Source organism: Phyllostomus hastatus, unplaced genomic scaffold, assembly GCF_019186645.2.
Source record: "Phyllostomus hastatus isolate PE091 unplaced genomic scaffold, TTU_PhHast_1.1 phas_contig_432, whole genome shotgun sequence".
Classification (NCBI taxonomy): Eukaryota; Metazoa; Chordata; class Mammalia; order Chiroptera; family Phyllostomidae; genus Phyllostomus; species Phyllostomus hastatus.
Genome location: NW_025333880.1, coordinates 1283430 through 1298789, shown reverse-complemented (window position 1 = coordinate 1298789; position 15360 = coordinate 1283430). Strand labels below are relative to the sequence as shown.

Sequence of the window (15360 nt, the reverse complement as noted above, 5' to 3'; positions counted from 1 at the left end):
AGAAGTTAACTTTGTGACTCAATTTTTTCAAAGATTATAGCACAGACATTTTTTGTGACCCTTTTTTCTTCATTAAGGAAAACATCATTAAATTAAATTTTCCCTATGCAGTCTCTAGCTCTGTCATCTTTATAGCTTTCAGTTCTAGGCTGAGAGTCCACAGGATACCAACAGTGACTCACTACATCACCTGGTGAACAGTGATGTACAAGCACATCCTGGGTGTCCCCACACAGTGCCTGCTAAGTTGCACATGACACATGAGCTGAGACCAGCCATATCACCTGCTGACCACATCTACTCACCTCCCACCCAGGGAACAGAACTCTGAGTCACTGTTTAAATTTCACCATCCTATACTCTATCATGGAAAAGAGAAAGTGGTAAAAATCACCAGAGGAAATTTTCATAAAGGATTCATGTTATTTTTTACTTATTTACTTAGACATTGAATATGAATGACCACTGGTCAACAGAAAACATGTGGATCACTAATGCATATTTAAAAGGACTTCATTTGCTGACCTCTCCAAGAATTCATTTGAAAGACTGATAAGGAACAAAACTGGAGAACAGAAGTCTGAATTGGGTTTCCATTAAGGCATGAAGTAAGTAGGAAGGACAATGGATATAACACTTTTTTTCTCTTTAGTGAATTGAGCAGAGACTAGCCAGCTCTTATCAAAGCAACTTCCTCTTCCTCCTGGGCACACACCTGACCCATATTCCCTGCCCTGGCTTACAGTTAGATGTGGCCTTGTAGCTGTTCTGGATAAGGGAATGTGGGTAGAAGTCATATACGCCACTTCCAGGCCTGGTATATGTGGAATATTCTTACACCAAGGCTCTTCCTCTCTTTGCCATCTGCCTGTTGAATATTAATGCCCAGGGTGACATTGGAAACCTGGTTGGATAAAGCAGAATTACTGACCATCCACCTTAGTCTATGAAAGACTATATGGTGCCCATTCCCCAACTGAAGGTAAGAAACACCAGTGAGGGTTTTATGCAAAGGAGAAATGAACTTTGTGTTAAGTTACTGAGACTTTGAGATTTCTCTGTTACAGAAATTAGTGTTAACTAATATACAGATAGGGTCCTGGAAAATACAAAATGCTTGTGACCATAGGTGTGCCTATGATATATAATCATATACAGAAATCGGCTGTTTAAAAATTTCCTTAAAAATACTTATCTAAGAGTATATGCACACACTTACATATATATATATATGTCTATGTATTTCTATTCATTTATTGAATAAATGAGTACATAAAAATATAAAAACACCAGCATGTAAGTCACATATGAGAAGGCCCTGCATCTAATGATTAACCACTGCACACACAATACCTAGAATGTTGCCTGACACATAAGATGAGCTCAAGAAAAAATTTCAATACATACATACATACATACATACATACATACATAAGCTCATTATTCCTCTCCTCTCTATATTCTTTTCCCAGGAGTCCTTATGTCTCCCATCACCTACTATCTCCTACATGAGATTACACCCATCATATCTCTACCCTGGACACTACTTTTGCTTTATCCCCCCAATGGTGCAGAAACCTTTAATCTGGACTTTTATTTTGATTTTTTCCTTTGACACAAACCAGCTTCACCTGGTGCCCTGACTCACCCACTTACCTCTCCCTTGCTTGATCATTAACCCCTGAGGACAGTGAGGTTCTGACCAGTACCCGTAGTCTTAGAAACAAGGTCATGGGTCTATTGATTGTTGAGACAGAGTTTTCAATCAAACTAAACATGATATCTTGGCCTAGTTGTGCTTTAGCTCTGGACCAAGGATGATCCCACACAACAAATCCTTGTGAAATTAAACAGAACACCTCCATGGCTGCCGGGCAGACCAGATGCAATGAAGAGTTACACCACAACCTAGCACCAGCCCATCAGCAGAGATCATGACCCTAACTCTATTAGCCACCACGACTAATGATTTTTTCCTCAATATAACTCATGTTGAAGAAGCCATTGAGGAGCCAGGGCTTTGTGCATGTGCTACCTGTGACTCCGGGTGTGATACTTTCTCCTTAATAAACCCTTCCTTTCTTGGCTGCAAATTCCTGTCTTCTTGGGCTTTGATGCACACAGGCAACTGGACCCCTTCAGTCCAGTAACACCCCTGTCTCCAACTCTGAGTTTTCACCTCTGTACTAATCATCTCCTCTCTTTGCTTTCTCACCTATTTTCTCTGCTGGTATCATTTTCTATTTCCTGAGCCTATAAAAGAGCCTATTTAGGGCTCTTTCCAAGAGCCCTAAATTTGCTGAATAACATGTCTTCTGCAATATTTATATTTTCCTTACAAGTTTTCTCTTAATATAGTTCTCTCCCCTCTAGTTATCTAAATCAAGAGCCCTAAATGGGCATCTTGTCTGAATCCTCTGCCTCTCTTATACCTTCATGAGTATCCCATCCTGTGTTTGTAAATTTTTCCTTGGTGGTACCTCTCATATCAATCCTCACACCCCTCCACCCCTATCAATGGCACTTCCCTATTTCTGGGCTTATGACTGTGGACCTGAATTCTTGCAATAGTGCCTGAAATCTCTCCCTAGATCTTCTCCCCTCAATCCCTTTTGCAGGTTTCCCCTAAAGTGGTCATTCAAAAACCATCATCATCCTCATGTGCTGTGACTATTAGGTAATCTCCTCTAAGAAACAGTGCTTCCGTGCTTGCAGTACATAATTTAAACCTCTTGGCTTAATGGTGAGGGCTGTCACAACAGTCTCTATCTCTCAGATCTTATCTTTAAATATCCAGGTTCTATGCATCTCAGTTAAGGGAAAGGTAATTGAATGTTATCTAATCTAATTATCCTTCTGCTTTGAAAATTATATTTTTGTCAAGGTTGCTGAATAACATATCTTCTGCAATATTTATATTTTCCTTACAAGTTTTCTCTTAATATAGTTCTCTCCTCTCTAGTTATCTAAATCAAGGACCAGAATTAAACTGTTTCCTTATTCACTCTTTTCTAATTCATGCCAGGATTTAGTGCTTTCTCCTTATTCTGAACTCTCAGCTCAAATGTTATTTGTGTGGACCTTTGGAAATTACTCACACAATGTATGGTAAATGTCCCTTGATGTCTGATTTAAACTGTTCCCAAGATACACTTCCTTTTTACCTGCTAAGCATTTTCCATGTGTATAAATAAACCCAGTCAACCCTCATTATTCTCAAATTCCATACTCGGGAATCTGCCTCCTGTCAAAGTCTGTAGCCCCTGAAGCAAGACTTGCAGCCCTGCAACACCCACTCAGGTGGTGAGAAGTGTGAGGTGCCCTGTGGGTGTTTCCAGCTGAGGTCGAACAAGGCCACACTCTGCCTTCCTGTTTCTGCTCTCCCACTTCAAATAAGTGCCTTTTCAGTCTATTTAGAGCTACCTTTTCTAAATTTTTATGCCTTCTGTTGGAGATTTTGCTGTTTCAAATGGCCCCCAAGGGTAGTGCTGAAAAGTTGTCTTGTGTTCCTAAGTGCAAGGAGCCTGTGATGCGTCCTATGGAAAAATATGTGCTAGATAAACTTTATTCAGGCATGAGTTACACTGCTGTTGGGGTGAGTTCAATGTTAATTAATCGACAAATACATATTAAATAATAAATAAGGTATCTTTCAACCGAAATACACATAAAACAAGATTACATATTGATCCATTGATGAAAATGTTATGACCTGGGGGAATGATTCAGTGTTCACTACTTCAGTGTTTATGGTGCCTTTATAGAATATAACTACCATAAATAATGAGACTGACTGCGTATGTGCATATGAGTATGTAGATATATGTATATATCTGAATTATATAACTGCACATGCACACTGATGTATATAAGTAAATGTTCATCCACTAGTAAATATAAAAGTGAGAACACACATATGCCCCCACGTAAAGAAACAGGGAAAAAAAAGAGAGGAAGGTATTAAGGGAGAGAAGAATGAAGAAGAAAGATGGGATAGACAGAGGACAGAAAGTCCTTGCCTCAGTCTTGTGTTGCTGCCATGTTCCCTGAACTGGGTCTTCCCTTCTAGGTGATGCTAAACACTCACCATAATTAATGATAACAACTATCAATTAGCATGATTATTAATAATACATGTAATTATGATGATGATAAACTTATTTGATCACTTATATTGTGACAGGGTTTGTGCTATGTAAAATGTTGTGGGTTATTTGCTTCATTCCAAAAAATTTCATGGAGATTCTTCAATGTTATCACTTTTACAGGTGACAAAAATGAATTTCAATAAATTAAGCCTCTAAGGAGTCCACAAATAGCAAACAATAGAAAGGGATTTAAATGGGGAACTCTGAGTTCAGTGGAAACTCAATCTCTTCCTACCTTCATCAACCATAATCTGTGTCCCTGATTATAAATCATTAGAAAGTCAGGTAACATGGCTACCTGGAATGCACTGGTGGTTATCAGAGCAGAGCTATACATCTGATTACAATCTCCTCTATACTTTTTAGGTCTTTTCACCCTCCAACAAACATTTCATGTAAAGTCAGGAAGGGTTTAGTCCTGTAGAAAAGTGATTTCTGACAATGGTCTTCAAATGTACAAGGACAAAGAAAGAGTAGGTCAAAACCCAGACTCACATGAAAATAATGCAGATAAGATTAATTAGGAAGCTTTTCCTGGCATTACAGAGCCTGGGTTTTAATGTCAGAACCGCCTGAGTTCTAATGTAAGTCTGGTCTTTTTTAATGTATACAATTAGGCCAGTTAGGATCAGTTTACTTATCTGTAAGACAAGTATAAAAATGCTTACCTCATAAGGGCTGGTGGTGGAAGGTTAAATGAATCAGTGTCTTTAACATACTTAACAACAGTGTAAATAGGTCATAGGATGTGTTCAAAAGAGCAATTACAATAGTTGATAAAAGTAGTTTTAATAGAACTATACTATTGTGCCCATTGAGGCTCACCCTCAGATTGAAATAAATACTCCAAATTGCCAAAGTACTTTAAGACTTTTATAATCACAACATTTTTTTTGAATCTATTAGGAAACAGAAAGAAAACAGGGGCTAAGATAAAGAAGCAAATCTGAGATCATCACAATAAATAGATGGAAACATTCAACTCTAACATGATTTTCCCCCAAGTTAGATTGGAGGTACATAATTTAAGAACACTAGAAAAATATTTGTTTCTTAATACAGTTACAGGCAGCTTTGAGAAGCACAAAAAAAAGGAAAAAAGAAAAAAGAAAAAGAAAAGAAAGAAAGAAAAAAAATCAAGCAGCTCAGCTCAGCAAAACTCCGGTCTTCTTCCCACGTCCTTCACTATGAAATCTGTCATCTAAAAAGCACGTGAAACACAAGGCACACGTGTTTATCTAGACCAACAACAGAAAAAATTAAAGGCTGTTAATAAAGAGATTTTAGAGATCTTTTACTTTTCATGAATGAGCAGAAGAGAGGACCTGAAATACCCCAGCACCTTAGATTTCTCGCACTTTCTAACCCACAGGCCCGTCATAACTGACGCCTCTCAGCAGACCACTTTTCCTGGTCACATGATCCTGTTAGAGAGCCAGGCCCAGGGCCACTCACCCACTGTTGATGTCATCCATCCTGAGAGTCTTCCCGAGGATATCTCCATCACTCATGTACCCGCCAACATCGACTTCAGAAGACATGTCCAGGTCACTGCTTGCTTTCTCACTCATGTCAATTTGTGACATGTTTCCCAGGCGAGAGACGGCGGCTCGGCGAAGAGGCGTTGTGTACATGAACCTGGAGGGGTCCGTGTGGATGAACCGACTCGTACCGCTACGGGGGTAGCCGGCCCCCAGGGAGGGAGCATCTCCAGCCTGCAGTCGAGGACACGCCTGGCCCAGCCTCCAGGTCATGGGGGTGGGTCGGCTTGTCAAGTTGGGTATGGTCCTTCCATTCACTTCTGTTGTCACTGTGCTGTCAAATGTTGTCTCCAGGGTGCTGTCAAATAAAATGGAAAAATAACTGGACTCTGGTTCACTGGGGACATTTATGAAGAATGCACGAAGACAGAAAAGGCTGGAATTAGAGTCATTTCTTAGAAGGCTGTGATTTTCATGAAAATCAAATTATATATTTATAATGAGATTCTAAACACCCCTGTGGGGGTTAAAGTGTGGGAAAGAGCATTCATTAGATGTGTTTTGCTTTATTGCTTCAAAAGAAAGGCTATCATTACATTTTAGATAAAATGAAACATTGTTTCACATTCTCAACCATCTTAATTTACCCTATCCACAGCCTTCCTGGAACTATTCTGGAAGTTAGCTACAGTGATGTTTGCAAGTCTCTCTACCACGCCTCTGATGCATTTCAACAGCAACTTCTGCAACTATTCTTAAGGGCAGGCATGACAATCTACTTAGTCGTGATGATGGTAGTTTCAGCAGCTAATTCAGTTTAAATGGGAAATTATACTGATAAAAAAGGTGGATAGGAGAAAAAGGTGGAAGTTGTGTGCTCAGAAGTAACCAGTTGATTGTCCTGTGAAATTTAAGTGGGAAGATAAGAAAGGAAAGCTAAAATTCCTTTTCTATCATCATGAGAAGTTAAGTTCTTTACTGGCCCCAAATTATGCAGAATTGAGAAGAAACCTGTGGCTTATCTGGGTCCCTCGAAGACTGGACATAGTCTCTTCTAAATTCTGCCTCAAATCTGCTATGTTTTTGACTGTTCTCATTCTCCTTGTTTCAGGGTCTTCACCTAGAAAAATAACACAATAATTCACTTGTTATTCATGTCATTCACTGTCCTGAGAATAATTGTACACATATATAAATAATGTAAATTCTTTTTTTCAAAAGTAAAATGATAGGTAGAAAATTCCAAATGAATATTATCACCTAAAATTATCACTCTTTCTACAAATAAAATGAGAACAGAAACAAATGTAATATTGTAAGTAATAATTTGAGGTGATGGTAATAGAATAATACTTTGTAGGTCTATGACCTTAATCACTGCAAAATGAGAGAGCCATTTGGAAATACACTGTATATTACTCTGTGTTACTGAGCTCAGATTTAAAAATCTGAAATTATTTGAACACTAATTATTTCTGTAGCTATTTGTTTCTAAGAGCACTTAGAACAGTTGAGATAAACTTGCCTTATGTATCAAGTATACGTTTGGACTCTGAGATAAGAAAAAGGATGGAGGCCTTTTCTTATAGGCACAAGGTCTTCTTTTCTTCCCCCTTCATTTTAATTTTTATTTTTCTCCTCCAGCTACAATGGCTTAGTGTTTTCTCTTTGTTCTTCCTCACCTTGTTCTCTGAAGTCCTGGCTGGGAATTCTATCAGTGGAACTTCCGAAGACTGATGCTCTCATTGCATAAGACCAAGGTAGTCATGGGCTCATCAGTACTGTCCGCACCTGGTTGTAGGTACCGTTCCTGCATTTGGTGCACTGCAAGTAGTCAGTGTTGGTGCCCTCTCTCTAGGCCACTGGTGCTCCCACATAGCCTCCTGGGTCACGGCTATCCTCAACTCCCTCAACTCATCATTGGCCATTTCCTCTGCTGTCACCTTGGCGATGAGGTCAGCAGTGATGGCCTCACTGAGCAGCCACTGCAGACATGGGTGCTGGCATCCTTGAGCTTGCTGATTCGGCTGTGCATGCAGTTCCAGTACTTCCTGTCTGTGCTCTTGAGCTCCTGTTAAATATCATCTTCGAAACCTGATGTCATCTTGTCACAACTGACTCCATAGTCCCTGTAAGTATCATCCACCTTCATGGCCACTGAGAGCATCTCCACACACTTGTCCAGGACAGGGTCCCCTGTGAGAGAGCAAGCTGCCAAGAGACCAACGAAGGGAGCAAAGGTGGAGCTTGAGCGGTTGCTGGGTATTTTGTGGGGTCCCTGCCTCTGATTTGCGGCTGTTTGATCTTTCCATCGATGATGGCGTTTTAGGACAGGAGGTGACAGAGGACCTGAGTCCACAGAGTCTCTGTTGTCTTTGGGCTCTTCCCCTAGTTTTTACCTTAGAGGAGAAGTCTGCCTCTGGCTTCCCAGTGGAACAGTCAAGCCCTTTTCCTTTCTTCTCAGCTTTTTCTCTTTTCTTTCTTTTTTCTCCTCTGGGCTAGCCAGGGGAGTCCAGTAGCCGCTGCCAGTTTTTGATGAGGACTTTGGCCCAGGCTGCCACCTCTATCTGAGCAGTGCTTGCAGAGCCTGTTCACAGCGACTCCAAGCCTGGTTGTCTGGAACAGCTGGATGGACATCTGGAAGCTGTTCAGCTTCTTCAGAAGGTCAAGAGCGCCTTCTGTGTGCATCCTAGCTACCACGTTGTCCAGCCTTTTGGCCATTCTCAGCAGCTCCTCTTCCTGGGCCACGTTGGCCCACGACACCCAGTGGGGTGAGGGTGCAGGGCAGCAGCCGGGCCTCTGGAGCAGGAGGCACAGAGTCAGTGGGTGTGCACCCACGCCAAGGCAATACCTCTTTAAGTCCTTTAATCTGGTAGATTCATGGACCAAGACTTACAACATTGAAAGGCTTTATTTTTAATTATGTCTCTACTTCCTGCAGGGAACCAAATCATCCACCCACATGTTACACAGGGTTCCAGTGAAGTCCTAGGCATCTAAACCTAGAATGTGATTAATGCACAGGAAACAAACACCCCTGCTGGCGTGACCAATGCTGGCCTTTTACAACCACCGCCTGCCATTTGAGGGCAGAAGTGACCTTAAACCATTTTGTTTGCGGCCACATAAAACTGCCCAGGCCAGTGCCCATTTGAAGCTGATGCGTCTGGATAATGATAACATGGCAAGAGAGTAGAGAAAACAGTTTTTATTCTGTTTCATTTAGGCTCAAGAGGATTTCCAATGATAAAAAATTTTAATAAGAAAGAAGAAAACAAGGAAGGAGGAAATTGGAATGGATAAATTAAGGGGAGGCAAGGTAAAGGGAAGGAAGGGGAGGAAATAAAAAGGTGATGGAAGGAACAGAAAAAGAGAAGGAAATATGAAGTTAAAAAATGGGATATATTACATTCCACTATGAAAACTGTCACGCAGAAACTCAAGATGAATATCTATAATCTGTTTTACAAATATAGGTAGATATTCAATCTGTTCACTTTCTTCCACAGTACTCATGTCAGATTTTTAGAAATACATAACAAATGCACCCATCTAACATTTTAATATAATTGTAGTGCCTGTGGGGATTTCAGAGGTTGTCTCGCCTTACCTCTTAGCCAGTAAATGAACTCATCTCCCTTTGGAGATGGCCACAAGCCTCTGCCTAAAGCCTCCCAGGCTCCTTCCTTTCCTGTAAAAGATGTCTCCTCCCAATGTTAGATATGTCTCATTGTGAAAACATTTCTAGGGACAAGTAATAATTTGCTTCTCTTTAACTTCCACCCAGTGTGCCAGTGGCTCTGAAGCGAAGCAACTTGGTATTCCCTTCACCGTGGCAGTCCCTCACATGTGGGAAGAGAGCACCTGCGGATTCTCCTATTGTCTTCTCTGGCCAAACATCACTACATTGTTCATTATTCCTCATTCTGGCTGGTTGCCAAGACAACCACCATTCTGCTGCCAGTCTATAAATCTCCCCCTTTCAATTTACAAAGTATTCAAATGATTAAAATATGCTTAATAATGGCATTATTGCTTCAAACTTAGAAAGGACAGAAAAACTCCCTAAATGTATTTTTAAGAACTAGTAAAACCCATGCTGTGCCCTCGTGCACGTGGCACAGACCTCTCCTACACTGACTCGAGCCATGCAGTATGGAACCTCATACATTTGCATTCCTTCAGACTCAGAACTCTAGCCGTACTCTCCCTGGAAATTCTTTCCATCCTTCTCTTCATAAAAATAACACAGTATATTTGAGAAGTGGCTGGAAAGAAGTCTACCTTTTACTTTCAAATCATCCGGCAGAACCTTGGAGAAAAAGGAGGTTTTTGTAAGGAAAACCTTAAAAGGCATAAAAAGAATATCATTTCAGTGGAAGGAAAGGCAGAGGCAAAGAAGAGATTTTACTCAAAGTACACAAAAGACACAGTGAAGAGACAAATGTAGAGAAGCGCTAAAGCTGATATTCATAAGACTTCATACAGTCTAGAAGCCTTTGATTCTAAGTGGTGACAAGAGACGAGACATCTTCCAGGAGGAGAGCGCTGAGACTATCTTTTTCTGGAGGGGCAGAGTGCAGTCATCGACTTCACATGAGCTCCTGGAACACGCCGCTACGTGTCCTCTATCCCCGACACGCTTCCCCCAGGAGAACTTTTCAGTGAATCTCCACCACTTGCCACTGGCACAGTATTAATTACATTGATATCTGAATTATTTTCAATACCTTTTTGTATAAACTTTAAGAACACTGTATTTCAGATATTCTACTTTTCTAAATATTTTTTCACATGTTCATCTTTTAAACATCCTTCTTCTGGTCTAACAGGCATCTTAGACCCTTGGAGTTTTCCAGTTGGATTCAGTATTTGTTCACTTAGCTTCCCTCAGGTTTCAGAACCAAAACCCAACCCCCTTTCGGTGTTTCTCCAAACATCAACCCACTCGTGACACTGCACTGCTCAGAACAATCCAACAAATGGATCCTTTCCTCCCAGCACTTGTTGAGCAAAACATAATTCCTGCCTCATTCATGTCATGAAAGATAATAACCAAAATAAAATTTATTGCAGTAAATGTCTTCAATGACATACAAAAGACAAGATACAATTAAACACACTTATAACCCCTAAGGATTGCTTAGGTCTGAAACATCCTGTAAACCTGTATCCAAATGCTGTCTAGAGGATTGGGGTTGGGGAGGGAATTACAATGAAAAGCTCAAATGTAGGAGCATAAGTAAAATAAACATTTAGTAATCAAAGTTAACAGAAAATTGAACATGAAAAATTTACATAGTCACAAAAATGCTGTATCCCTCCCACCTCCACATCTCAAAGCCGTGTCAGCCACAATAGTAAGGGTTTACACCTATTTTCCAGAATGGTGCATTCTGCAATTCGCTTGGAGTTTTTGACGTTGGTGCAAACTGCTTTCTCATGCTTGTTTCCTCTATGAGTAGGGCATAGACTACTAGGCTTAATTTGGTGCTTTTGCAATTTTACTTAGTGGCAGACAAACTCCTTACTCTGTGTGATCTGGCTCTTATTTTGTAGGCTTTAATTATACACACTGTAATCAACACTGCCAGCCTTGTCACCTTTTAATAAGAAATCAAATTGCATATGAATGAACCTGATTCACAGAGGATTATGTCCTCCATACCGTCCACATCACAAATGTTATTGTTTACAGTACAGCTCCCTGATTTATTTTGAGAAATATTCCTAATTTGGGGGATAACTCCAGCAGTGGTTTGGATGGAAATTTTTCAACTCATCAGTTGCCTTTTAAATATTCTCCTATAGAATTATAGTACAGACCCTAGTCTGTCTGATTTATTAGGATATCCAAGAGTAGAGTTGAACTCAAGGAACCCTGCCTGAAAATTAACTTGGAAGAGGCCATTTTGAGTCAGAAGCAAACCCTTGCCAGGCGCGTGGCAGAAATCCTGAAATCCCTGTGGGTGCTGGGCTTGCAAAGACTCACCAACTTAACATGCACCATTATTTAGGGAACTGCACTGGAATGCTCCATTGTCCTGATATGATTATTCACATCAGAGCTATTTGAATAAATTCTTCCTCCTACTTTCTCCTATGCATTTTTGAGTAGTGGCATAAACAGAAAAAATGGCTTAAAGAGAAAAATCCCATAAATACAATAAGTAGATGCTCAGTTTAAAAACCATGGGATACACAGATTTCTACTGAGAGATTACTCCTGATGGTAATGCTCCAAGTTATTTCTGCACAAGAAGACATGTGTCACATACACACCCACCCACAGCATGCTCTACTTTAACAGAGCAACCGACAAACACTGTTGAGGAAGCACTCTGTTCACATCTTGGAAAATACTTACATAAGTACTTAAAACAAGATAAATGCTACCACCTTAAAGGCAAAAAAGATGGACATCATTTGATACTACAGTTTCAGAGGACAAAAGAAAAAAAAGATTCTTAAGGCTCCAACTCCCTCTCTTGCCTTTGTACTGCGTACAGGATTTTTATGAAAAGCAGTTCATCACAGAAATCACACAGTGGTGAAGGATGAAATCTTCAGCATCTGAGCACCAGGTGTGTTCAGATTCAGAAATCACTATTCCCACAACCATGGAAATGTTACTCTTTTAAAGCCAAACTAACATTAAAGATTGAGCAATATTTGCCTCTGCTGTCTCTTTAAGCTTTTTGCTTCTAAAGCTAGTTCACCAAGATTCAAGAAAAGCTCATAAAACATCTTACAACAGAACGTCCACACAGAGAATAAAAACAAAGCTATATTTATCATCAGTTGCATGAATCAGAGACAAAAAAATAACTGGTCAGGCTAAATTCTTTCAAATTTGAGGAGTCCTATATGAAGTCCTCTGTGAAAATACACATTGATATGAAATGTGTGTCCAATGGTTTAATACTTGCGGGTTTTTGAATAAGGGACTTTATGATGTAAATATACTTTGGTAAAGCACTGAATTTAGGTATAAAAATTAAAATGTATATAGTTTAGCTATTCAAGCAAGGGTAAAACTGACAGTTAATTTTTAATCACAAAACTGAAAAAAATTACTTCAGACATCTTCATACTGAGTTAAAGATAATGTCAGAAGTTACCAGTGAGGCTGATATAATCAAAAAGGCCTAGTTTGTAAAGTATAAAAACAGTTCACAGTTGTCTACATAAGCAGTTTAAATGTACACACCAAGCATTTTTTGCCACACACACATACACACACACCCCCCAAAAAAGTATGTGAGTCAAGCTGTCAGAAGAGGCCTCCGCATTTTTGAAAGTGCCACTAGACACATGTGCTCATCACTGAAGTTCAAAGGAGGGCCCGCTTATTCAGGGGCCACTGAGGCAGCAGAGGGAACACTTGACCACACAGAAATTCACTCCAGAGGCCTTTCATTCTTCATTATACATCTGTGGTGAGGCTGCCTCGAGGGAGGCTGAGTAAAAAGACCCCATTAATAACTGAGTAAAAAACATGTTTGGAGTCTTAATACATTAACACTTATTTCTGGGTGTCTAGAAGGTACTGGACACCAAGCCAGTAACTTCCAGGGCAGGCTGGTGCTAGTTACTTTCTGCGACTTCACAACTGGTCACCACAGTGTGGCTTTATAAAGAAAATAGTTTCAAGAAATAAGGAATTTAAAAATTTTAAGTAACTACAGTTTAAACAGATCAGCCAGAAACATGGGAGATATTTGGCTAATGCAAAAGGGAAGCTGCTCCAAATCCCATCCCAGTTGGAAGAGCCAACCCAACTTACCCAGTAAGTCTGTGTACAGTGCCTGCTCCAGGTCACCCAGCATGGTGAGGATCACATCCTCATCCAGGTGGGCCGTGCCTTCCCGCAGGCAGCTTTCTCCCTCCTCTTCTGCCCAGCTCCTGCTGATGCTGCTTGGCTTGGAGGATGTGTTTTCATCTTCAGACCTGCTATCTTCATCACTCTCACCTTCCAAGCCGTTTCTGGAAGACCAGTCCTCTAAGCCCCCACTGCCAGACTGACTGGCGGGCAGGAGGTTCCAGGCCCCAGCGCCGCTGGTGTGGTACAGTGACTGCATGGACCGAGAAAGGAACCTGGACAGTGAGTGCCTTTCTGCATAGTGGGATTCTCTCTCGCTGGCCCTGGCAGCATTTCCAAACCAGTTAGAAATGCGCACAGTGGGTCTCCTCTCCCCCTCACTGGTGAGGGAAAGATTGGTCAGCGACTTTTGTTTCTGAAGGCAAGCTCCCCTTCTTCTTACTTCTTTGCTCCGAAACACAGAGAGTTCTGCCGGCCGCTGCATGGCTCTTCCAATTGTTTCTTCTTTTCAATTGGACTTCACATTGTCTTTTTGCACTGAGATAGCAACTGCCCTTTTGGCTTTAATTAGCACATGCACTTCAGTAAAAGCTCAGACAGGCTCAAACATTCAAACAAGATTCTAGAGCTACAGTACAATTAAGTAGCTGGCCACAATTCAGCTTGCTACCTCAGTTCCTTAATCAGCAGTATTTATAAACATTTTGCTTGAACATATCGGAAGCAGAAAAGAGTTCACCAAAGATGCTGCTCCAGCTGAAAAGTAACACAGGAAGCCAACTACGTTTCCCCATCTTCCTCCAATCACATGTCTCAGCAGGGTGATGGGTCCACATTTCCCTCTCTTGCTTCTGTGTTCCCAAATGCCAGGTAGCGAAGCACCGGCTATGTCTCTTGCTTTTTTTCTTTTTTTTTTTCCACCTCTCACCAGCCCTTCCCTGATTTAGGTCTGCAGCCCTTGACTCTAGATGAGCTGACTGGGTGCATAATGTGTAGCCTCTTCATCAGAGCCCCGTAAGAGCAGAAATGAAGCACTGAAACCCAGCCCTGCACGAGCGTCTTGCATTTTAGTATTCCACCTGCATTCTCAGATCTATGGCTCTTCCTCGCTGCTGCAGTGGATGCTGCTGGCTGCCATGGCAGCAAACATGCTGCTCAATTAGAACAGAGGCACAGAGGCGCCTGTCCAGCCTCGAATGCCACAGGTTTCGAAGCCCAGGCTGAATGAGAGTCTGTGCTATCAATCCTATGTACATTTAAATCACTCTCGGCCACCCGGTCTCAGATAAGGACACACACACTCACAATACTCACATACACAGCATACACTCCCCGACACCGAGAATGACAGACTAATTCTCTGTAGCTCCAGGCAGCTGAAGCAGGCAGATCTGCCTTCTGAATGTTGGGATTTGTGCTGTAAAAGCACAAATCAAATTCAAGAGTGTAAAGGACCTAAAAAACGGAGCATGACATTCTGGCTGACAGATAATGCTTTAAAGGAAAAGACTTCACTTCATTTTTATAAATTCAAAGGCTTTTTATTCTGAGCTATATTTAGGAAAATCCTAATGTGACAATAAAAATTATTTCTCTCTGTAAAAAATATAGCAAAAAAAGACTCCCACATACACGAAAGGGTTCTCCCCCCAATATTTTCACCCAAAGCATATAATGGAAAGTTTATGGCCAAGTGCATAAAACATAATGATGTGACAGAAACCATAAAGTGCATATTATGTCTTTTGATATTGAGCATTTTTCCTAGTCTGTTTCAACAATCTACTGCAGCATAACCAGCTTTCTTGTTTTTAATATTTTGGTAAAAACAGAAAATTAAAGTATCTTGCATTTATCTTGTACTACACCGCTACCCTGAAATTCCAATTTTAGGAAAACTTTTGAAACA

General features: G+C 40.8%; 1 protein-coding gene and 1 pseudogene across 3 annotated transcripts in view; both read right to left on the bottom strand.

The window, feature by feature from the left end:
* Positions 1–15360, bottom strand: part of NAV3 (neuron navigator 3) — a 786639-nt gene that overhangs the window by 138909 nt on the left and 632370 nt on the right. For all 3 annotated transcript variants that reach the window (XM_045844968.1, XM_045844966.1, XM_045844967.1), the window contains exons 11-12: positions 6641–6749; positions 5604–5987 (exon numbers count right to left, since the gene is read on the bottom strand). In XM_045844968.1, the coding sequence (XP_045700924.1) occupies positions 5604–5987; positions 6641–6749 (493 nt within the window). The remainder of the gene's footprint in view (positions 1–5603; positions 5988–6640; positions 6750–15360) is intronic.
* LOC123822825 lies at positions 7344–13935 on the bottom strand (annotated as a pseudogene).